Raw genomic sequence first — 9,089 nt, forward strand, 5'->3', positions numbered from 1 at the left:
TGCCCAGAGCTGAGCTTTGCACGCAAGGGTCCCCAAACCACTCTGAGCCCCCCAGGAAGCCTGGGCACTGCCCCGTCCCTGGCCCTCGCAGCCCTTGTGGCACAGAAGGACACGCGGGTGCTGCATCTCCCAGCCTGGCCAGCTGTGAGGAGCTGGGCTCTGGGTTCCTGTCCCCTCCCCTGTTCCTCCCTAAGCACAGCTCCTCTGGGGCCTCAGCTGCTGCCTTGGTGCTGCAGAACCGGTGCCTGCTCCCCAGTGCCCCTGTCCCAGTCCTCCCCCTGTCCTGTGCTGGTGCAGGTATAAACCCTGCAGAGCAGGGGGCTCCCGCTTGCTGGAAGCTTTGCTCCATTCTGCAACACCCTCCCTGAGCCCCATTCACTGTTCTGGAGAGGGAAGGGGAGCCCTGGCCCCCCTGGTGCCCCAGCTGGAAACGGGAGGGAGCCCCCCCAAAAAGCAAGCCCTGCACCTTCCTTCTGTCCCCAGAGGTTAGTTCCCTCACTTGCAACAGCTCTGCCCTGGTACCTGCCATGGTCCGCATGTCCTGGGACCACCCAGCACCATCCAGTCCAGTCCTGGGGAGGGCTCAGGCAGTGGCCGCATCGTGTCACCAGTTCCATCACCCCCTGTCATTGCCCATGTTTGCAAACAGCGGGTGCCTTCTCTTGTTCAGAGCTGTTCTCTAGAGGCCAGCTCTTGTGAAAGGTGTGTTTTTTGTCTCTGCTGGGTCACGCAGCCCAGCCCAGCAGCCTGGGTATGTCAGAGGACGAGGCGTGTACATGCATCTTATACCTCGATGTGTTCCTGTAAATAAAGTTATTTCGGCCTCAGGAGGTTTGTTCAATGGCTGTGTTTGTCCCTTGCTTTTTTTACCTCCACAAATAAAACGTTCTGAGATGAAATGTCAAAGATGGCTTTGAAGGAGAGGAAGAGCACGGCCGGGAACTGCTGATCACATCCTGGGTAAAAGGCTCGTGTGGACCGATGCGTTGGGAGAGGGTGACCCGATGCGTTGGGAGAGGGTGACCCGATGCGTTGGGAGAGGGTGACCTGCATCCTTCCACACACGGCGGCTCCACTCCAGGCAGTGGGGGCAGATGCGATTGCATTGAGGGGTACGTGAGGGCTGAGCTGGGGGAGGCACAGACCCAGCCGGGCTGGCCCCGGGGGGCACGGGGGGCCGGTCCCTGCGGTTCCGAGGGCAGCCGGTAGGTGGCAGTGACGACCGCGGGACCGCAGGGCTCAGCGCAGCGGCCGGACCCCGGGCTGGGGGATGCGCTGGGAGCCCAGCAGGGACCGGGGCTGGCCCCCCCCCAAGACAGGAGGCCCCCAACCTGCCCTAGGTGCTGCAGGGAGCTGAGCTGCACCCCCTGCTCCACAGCCCCAGCGCCCCCCCCTTTCTGTTTGCCGTACAACCAGCGCTGGTTGTGCTGGTTGGACAGAGCAGCACGGGCTGTGCCCGCATCGACCACCGCAGACGCGGTTCCTCCTGGCACAAGCCTCAGCCCCACATGGGGCACCCCACACCGCGCTGCCTCCATAGGGTGAAAGCTGGGGCCCAGGCCCTGGGCTCAACACCCACCATGTAGTGCTCATCCTGAGGATGCTGCAGGCCTGGCCCTAACAGTGTCTCTCTGGAGGGCTGGCACAGGGTCCTGCAGCACCCTCAGCCTGTGCCATGGCTCACTCGGTGTGCCGGCAGCCACACCACGGTGCTGCCTGGGCAAACAGGCTCTGTGGGGCAACAACTGTGCGGGTGTCATGGGCCAAATCCCTGCCGGCGGGGTAGGTGACATGAGCAGCATCCTGGTGAATCAGCCATCCCCTGCACCAATGTACCTGCACCTTCCCTTGCCGGCCCTTGTGTCACCAACTCACTCCAAACTCATGACCACCTCTTTCTTGCTGCAGCAGGATGCCAGGCTTGGGCTGGCAGCGCCCGGTGCCGTGTTCCCCCCATCCCTGAAGATGCCCTGGGAGCTTGGCCCAGCAGCAAGGGGACAGCAGGGACACATCCTTGGGAGCACTGGCTCTGGCAATAAGGCCATGGCAGCCCCTGTCACCCATCCTCAGGCTCAAGGAGGAGTTGCCCTTGGCCCCTCAGTGCTGTGGGTGCTCCATGGCAGCGGAGCATCCCATGGGCACCATCCACCAGAGTGCTGCTGCCCTGTGGCTCTGGGGACACACCAGGGGAGGCTTCTGCTCTCCTTTGCTCTCGGCATATTGAGGGAGCGTGCCCCACCATGATCTTCTCCCCATGGCCCATTATTGGGCCTGGGTTGTGGCACATCCATCAGGCACATGGGCAGGGAGGCTGCTTCTCCAGGTCAGCAGGGTGCTGGGGAGGATTGCTCAGGTCCACTGAGCTCCTGGCTCCCAAGCACAAGGGGAAGAGGATGGGCTGAGGCCCAGGAAGACCCAGAGGGCTTCCAGCACATCAGGCACACATAAGGAGTTAGGAGGTGTCACCCACCGAGGGCACCTCTCCACTGCTGGCATAGCCCAAGTGCATGGGCTGACTGCAGCGCCTCCTGCAGGCCTGCAGGGAAGGGAGATGTGGGAAAGGGAATGCTTGATGCAGCCCATGCCAGAGAGCCCCATCAGGCATCCGATCAGATCCCCCTGGGTGCAAGGGGAGTTATGGGTGCTTGGGCAGGAGATTCCTCAATGCTACACAGCCTCCCCATCACCCCTGGGCCTGTGGTGCCCCATTCTGCTCCAGAGACACAGTGCATGGAAAAAGCTTCCCCAGGGGCACGTTTCTAATCCCAAGCACTGGAAGCCCCAGCCAGGTCCTCAGGCTCAGTGGTACCCTGGGCTCAGCTCCCGGCTCCGTGTCTGCCCGGTGCTGGTGTTTCTCCTGGTGGTCTTGGCTTGCCCCATGGCAGTTGCTGCTCCTGGGCATGGGGATGTCCCTGGGTGCTGTGAGATGCTGTGCCCAGGAAACAAAAGGGCCTGGCAGCACCCAGCACTCGTGACTGTGCCACAGAGGAATGAAGCTGGGGCGGGTGATGAGCTGGCATGACCCGGTGCCTCCTGGCTGGTACACTGGCCCTGCCAGCCCCGGGGCCATGGCACGCACGGCAGGCCGGGGTGACACAGGGCACAGAACCATCCTGCCCTGGCTGACCCATGGGCCAAAGTAGAGCATGTTTGCGACAGGCTCTCAGTGCCTTGTCAACACGAGATGGTTTGCTTCCAGGCACCGGTTTGAATCGTAGAATCAGCTAGGTTGGAAAAGACCCTTAAGTGATGAGGATGGGTGGCTGAGTGACGCCAGGGTCTGCCCTGCTCCCCTCGGTTTGCACCAGCCCGTGTTTTGGCATGGATGTAGCTGGTTTGGCAAAGCACCAGCACCAGGGAAACAGGTGCCAAGTTACTGGCTTGGATTGGCCTCCGGCTTCTTTGCCAGCACAGGGCTAAAACCAGCACGAACGCAGCCCCTGCCCAAGACTCAGAGGGGCAAGAGCCGCCAGAGGATAATTCCCCAAATGCATCCCGCAACCCTGCCTTGCCCCTTGGCCTGTGCCCGTGGTGAGTGCCCGTGGCTGTGAAACGGCAGGGAACGGGCTGTTACAGCCCTGCAGTGGCAAAACCTGACCCATCCTAACGCAGGGAGCAGCGCTATCCCCAGCCCCATGGTCTCCGCTCCATTCCTGTGCAGCCCCATCCCCACCTGAGCCCCGCTCCCGGGATGCGCCTGCCTTGGTCACTGAGCCCTCCCTTTTGGGGTGAACGTGACTGTGCCAAGGCCCCCCTGGAGCACCCGCTCTGCCGGCGGGCACCCAGGGGCACCATTGCTGCCTTTGCGCCGCAGGGAGGGGAGCGCAGCCCCCGGGGGCTCGCTGCGGCCCCGCCGTCTGTGTTTTGCTTGGCAGCGACGGAACCCGGGCGCTGCAGGGAAACAAACAGCAGCGAAGCCAAGCGCCCGCAGCTCCCGTGGGGGTGAAACCGTGGGGCAGCGGCAGGGCCGCGGCTCTGGCAATGATTAAACCCGGCCAGCCCAGATTTCCCGGCAAGGCAGCGCTGGGCTGGGACCCGGCGCTTCGTGTTATGCAAATCACCTGGATCCGGCAGCACGAACGTTTCGGGCTGGAATTCCCCTCGGGCCGCCGGATCCTTACGCCGCCCGTGCTATAAAAGAGGAGATGAGGGCAGGGCTTGCCCATCGGCACCAGCCTCCCCCGGCCCATGAGCAGTGCCTAGCGGCCGGGCAGGGCGCGCTCTCCTCCCTCGCTGCTCTCTGGATTAGCTGCTGCTCCCGGGATTGCCGTCGCGGAAGGTACCAAAGCGCTTTCGTCCGGGGCCTGGCGATGTCCCCCAGCCTGGGATGGGGTTTGCTTCCCCTCCTTGCTCATCTTTGCTCTCGCCGGGGGATGCGCTCGGTGTCATCTCAATGCACGCTCGTTGTCCCACCGCGGCTGCCAGCCCTTCTGGGGGGGCCAGCAAGAAGGCAACCTGGAGGGGGGCCCCCCGGCCCCTCGGTTTTGACAAGCAAACAGCAAGATTTGGCTCTTCCAACGAGGGTTTAGGCAGGGGCTCGGTCCCCTTCTGGCTGCAGAGTTACTGGGATGTGCTGCTTGTTGAGGACTGGAGCTGCCGGCACGGGAGTCCCTGCAGGGTGCTGGGCGCTCTCAACGGCTGCGTTCCCCACAGCACCCATCCCCATGGAGGGGCTGAGCAGCACCATTCCCTACGGGAATCTTTACGTTGCCTGCTGCAGGGCTGCTGTGGCCAGGCTGGGACAGGGCCATTCTGCTGCTGCAGTGACCCCATGTCCTGGGTCCCTGCTTTGCTCTGGCTCAGCCTCCCTTGCTCCTGGCCCCGGGGTGGTGGTGACTCAGCCCCTACCCTGGCCACAAGGTGCTGGGCGGGTGCTTCTGCAGAAGTGACCTGAGAGATGACGATGGGTGGAGGGAGGGAGGGAGGGAGAGCCGGGACTCACCCAGCGCCGTCCCTTGGGTCCTGCTGCCTCCCCAGGGCTCACTGTCATCTCTCGGTACAGAGCCTGATGGCAGGATCTTGTGAGCTCAGCAACATCTTGTCCAACTACATCAGCGCCATGTACCAGCCGGATGAGATGCAGCCAACCTTGGACATGCTGGGACACCTTGGGGAGGACAGCACCCTGGGGCTGAGCCTCCCCACCAGCCAGCCCCTGGCACAGGGCGCAGGTAGGACCCGGGAAGTGGTGGTGGTTGCACAGGGGAGCCAGCATGCGAGGCTGCAGTGAGTCTTGGACGAGCATTGGAAGGTCCTTGCAGGTCGTTTCCACCATCCCTCAGTTTCCCCAGGGGTGTGTGGGCTAAAAGGCTGCTGTAGGAGACCCTAGGTGGCATAAGGTGCAGGTGCTTGGAGCACATCGGGTGCATATGGGAGGTGAATGAATCATTGCCCTCATCCCCCAGCACATCCCAGGGAACAGGGTGCCAGGGCTCACCAGGAGATCCATTTGGAAGTACAGCCCTGGTATCAGGGATCCTACTCCTCCAGTGGGACCGTCATGGGCTGGCCCCTGGGATGGCATGGGGAACACTCCAGTTGAGTAGGGTGCATCCCAGCAAGGACCTGATAGGATCAATGGCATCAAAACCAGGGATGGGGGGAGCTGGCTGTTGTCCCGCAACACAAGGACAGGAGCAGGGCACAGCAAGGTAACCCAGGCGCTGAGTGCCTGTTAGTCCCGTAACCCTCCAAGCACAGGGCCTGCGGACCCCGCGTGATCAGCACAGGATTGGACCCGGTGCCCATCTGCAGCCCGTGCTGGGCACACAGCGCTGGCACCTGAGCCCTGCTCTCCATCCTTTGCAGACAAACCGGAGTGGTTCAGTGAGCTCCCGTACTTCTGGACCAAGGTGCAGGTGCTGGAATGGATCAGCTACCACGTGGAGAAGAACAAGTACGATGCCAGCTCCATCGACTTCTCCTGCTGCAACATGGACGGACACGCGCTCTGCCACTGCACCAGGGACCAGATGCGCCTCATCTTCGGGCCCCTGGGGGATGAGCTCTATGACCGCCTGCATGAGATCAGTGAGTGCCCCAACGTCCCCTTCGTACCCAGCCAGAAGCAGGAGGCTGAGACCCCCCCCAACCCCAGCCCTGGACCTTGTCCCCCTTGGGCGCTGCTGCCTTGGGGAGGCTGCTCAGGGGGACGCGGGTGCACAAATGAGAGCCCAGGCAGGGCTGGGCTTAGCTCCCAGTAAGCACCACTCACCCCGTACCCAATGGGCATCGCTAATCCCAGACCCCACCTCTGCAGCCTCCGAGGAGCTGAACTGGATCATTGACTTACTGGAAAAAGAGGATGCGACTTCCAAAGAGCCCTTCCTGGACGGCAGCCACCTGGGTAAGAGAGGGGCCCCCACCAAGCCTTTTCCCCAGGGACCAGGATGCTGGTGCAGGCAGGGCTAAACCCCTTCTCCGCCCCTTCCAGAGCTGGGAAATCCCTGTGCCAAGGACTCCCTGGAGGACATGAAGCCCACAAACCCTTTCCTATGCACAGACTTCACCTGCTTGCCTGATGCCATGTCCCCAGGCAGCTCCGATGTCTCAGGTGAGTTGTGCCCGGTGAAGAGTTCCCTTTGCTTGTGCTGGGCTGGAAGATGAGTGGAGAACTGCCCCTGCCACCAAAGGCAGGCTTGGCTCTTGTACCAGGCTGGCTGCAGGGGCTGGGGAGGGAGAAGCACCTCCAGATGCCATGAGCTGTTGTTCTTTTGCCTGGCAGGACCCGTCATGTCCCACAGCCCCAACTCCCAGGACTCCGGTGGAAGTGACCTTGATCTTGACCCTGCAGAAGCAAAGCTCTTCCCTGATGGTGAGTTATCGAGCTGCAGGGAGGGCTTCTTCCCCCTGGGTACATCCCATCTGCCAGTGGTCGTAGGGACGATGCCTGAAAACCCCTCCTCACACAGGGAAGGGGCTGGCGCTGGTTTTCTGTGCGCCCTGGGTCTGTTTCTCTGCATCAAACACTGGTGGTGCAGGCTCTGGGGCAGAGCTGGGATATCCGGGGCAGCAGGGAGCTGGGGGAAGTGGTGAGTGAAGGCTGCCCCTCTTGATCCTGGGCACTGAAAGCTGTGCTCATGGCTGATCCCAGCTGGCAGTGACACCTGGAATACCGGAGGTGGTCTGGTGAATGGACAGCGTGCAGCCCTAAGCGTGGTGGGATGGGGGTAGAGGGAATGGGGGTACCTTCTCCGGGGGATGGTTTCGTGGGCCTGAACAGGGTGTGCAGCCCCTCATGTCTCCCCTGTGCTTGTGCCCCTGAGGAGGACGTCTCCATGCCCAGCGGACTCTGTGTGAGCTAACGTGTCCCTTTCTCCGTGTGCACAGATGGCTTTGCAGCGAGCAAGAAAGGGGACAGCAAACACGGCAAGAGGAAACGGGGACGGCCCCGAAAGCTCAGCAAGGAGAGCAGGGACTGCCTGGAGAGCAGAAAGAGCAAGCACTGTAGGTGGACCCCCCCCAGTTTGGCTCAGTGATGGAGGGGAGGTGGGAGGAAGAACCATGTCCACTGGCTCTTGGCAGGGGGTTTAAGGAGCAGGATCTCCCCTCCTCTACACCTTGCCTTCCTCTTCCAGCCCCAAGAGGCACCCACCTGTGGGAGTTCATCCGGGACATCCTGATCCACCCGGAGCTGAATGAGGGGCTGATGAAGTGGGAGGACCGGCAGGAGGGCATCTTCAAGTTCCTGCGCTCGGAAGCCGTGGCTCAGCTCTGGGGTCAGAAGAAGAAGAACAGCAGCATGACCTATGAGAAGCTGAGCAGAGCCATGCGGTGAGTGCCTGCCCCTGGCCCCGGGGGAAACCTGGCCTCAGCCTGGACGCCCCCCCCCGGGAGCACATGAGGCTGCATCCAGAGCCCTGATTCCAGCTCCATCTCCCGCAGGTATTACTACAAACGGGAGATCCTGGAGAGGGTGGATGGGCGACGGCTGGTGTACAAGTTTGGGAAGAACTCCAGCGGCTGGAAGGAGGAGGAGGTGCTCAACAGGAGCAAGGAGCTGTAGGAGTCCTGGACGAGCTGTGGGGGCTGAGAAGCCCCAAGGGCCAGCCCCAAGGTGGGCTCCTTGGCAGGAGCCTTTGCCTGCAGCTGTAGCTGGGAGCTGCTGCCCCATGCAGGGGGTGAAACTGTGACCCTTGGTGCGCAGGCTTGTGCCTGCTGGTGACTGTCGGCACTGGGGTGCCCAGCGCTGATGCTCTGGCTGGGGCAGGTTGTTGTAAGCAGTTACATCCCTCGCTGGATTCACGCCTCCGAAACCGGACTCGCAGCGACTTTGGCTGCTCCCAAGCCTGGACAAATGCAAACGGGAGACGTTCAAGAAGCAGCAGGCACCGCAGCGAGACTGCAGCAGCTCTCCTGCTGTCACCCACCTCCTGCCCAGGCAGAGCAGCACCACCTCCCCTGCCATCAGACAGACCTCATCCCATCCCCAGGGCTCTCCCTCATCCCTGCTCGCTCCATGGCGATGGCGCCCACCATCCTGTTCGCTCCATGTGGGATGGGTGAGGCCCCCCTGTGCTGCAGCTTCTCGGTGTGGCACCTGCTGAGAGAAGATGGGAACACTGTGGAGCTTCACCTGGCCCTGGCGTGCCCTCAGGGCAGAGAGGACTTGGGGGACAGGCAGCAGGACCACTCTGCACTTCCATCCCTGCTGCCTGTATCTAGAACCAGGCCTTTTCCCCAAAAAGTAGCTTCTAATTTATGTAAGACAAAAAGAAAAAACCCAAAAAAAAGCACAGAATGAATGTACAGATGTATTTTTTCATGACTAAGATGTCCCCATGGAGAGTGTGCATTGTGCAAGGTGGTGATGCTCAGCTGGACTGAAGTGATGCCGCGGAGGCACAGACGGGCTCTGTGCCGGCTGCAGCAGGGGGATGCCAGCCCAGGCAGGCACTCCGTAGGTGCGTGTGGTTTCCTCCTGTGCACATGGGAAGGTAAAATGAATAAACTGCTCTTTGGTTGGGTTTTTTGTACCTCCCTCTCTGTTTTCTTGGTTTTGTTTTGCTCAAAGACAGGGTGAGGACAGGGCTCCTGTTACCTGGAATGTCCCATTGCATGAGAAGGCTCCTGAAGGGGAGACCTGAGAG

The 9,089-nt window shown here is 61.7% G+C and overlaps 1 protein-coding gene across 1 annotated transcript; it reads left to right on the top strand.

Annotated features, from left to right (window-relative positions):
- Nucleotides 1-4,135: 4,135 nt before the first annotated feature.
- On the top strand, nucleotides 4,136-8,724 carry ELF3 (E74 like ETS transcription factor 3). The gene is made up of 9 exons (XM_061442819.1): nucleotides 4,136-4,279; nucleotides 5,003-5,171; nucleotides 5,809-6,030; nucleotides 6,260-6,346; nucleotides 6,434-6,553; nucleotides 6,725-6,814; nucleotides 7,330-7,446; nucleotides 7,578-7,773; nucleotides 7,885-8,724. The coding sequence occupies exons 2-9, from the start codon at nucleotides 5,009-5,011 to the stop codon at nucleotides 8,003-8,005; spliced, it is 1,116 nt and encodes a 371-aa protein (XP_061298803.1). The 5' UTR covers nucleotides 4,136-4,279; nucleotides 5,003-5,008; the 3' UTR covers nucleotides 8,006-8,724.
- Nucleotides 8,725-9,089: the final 365 nt, after the last annotated feature.

The sequence above is a fragment of the Pezoporus flaviventris genome, unplaced genomic scaffold (genome assembly GCF_033815535.1).
Source record: "Pezoporus flaviventris isolate CSIRO_AGI_PZ_B2104156 unplaced genomic scaffold, CSIRO_AGI_Pfla_v1 ptg000253l, whole genome shotgun sequence".
Lineage (NCBI taxonomy): Eukaryota > Metazoa > Chordata > Aves > Psittaciformes > Psittacidae > Pezoporus > Pezoporus flaviventris.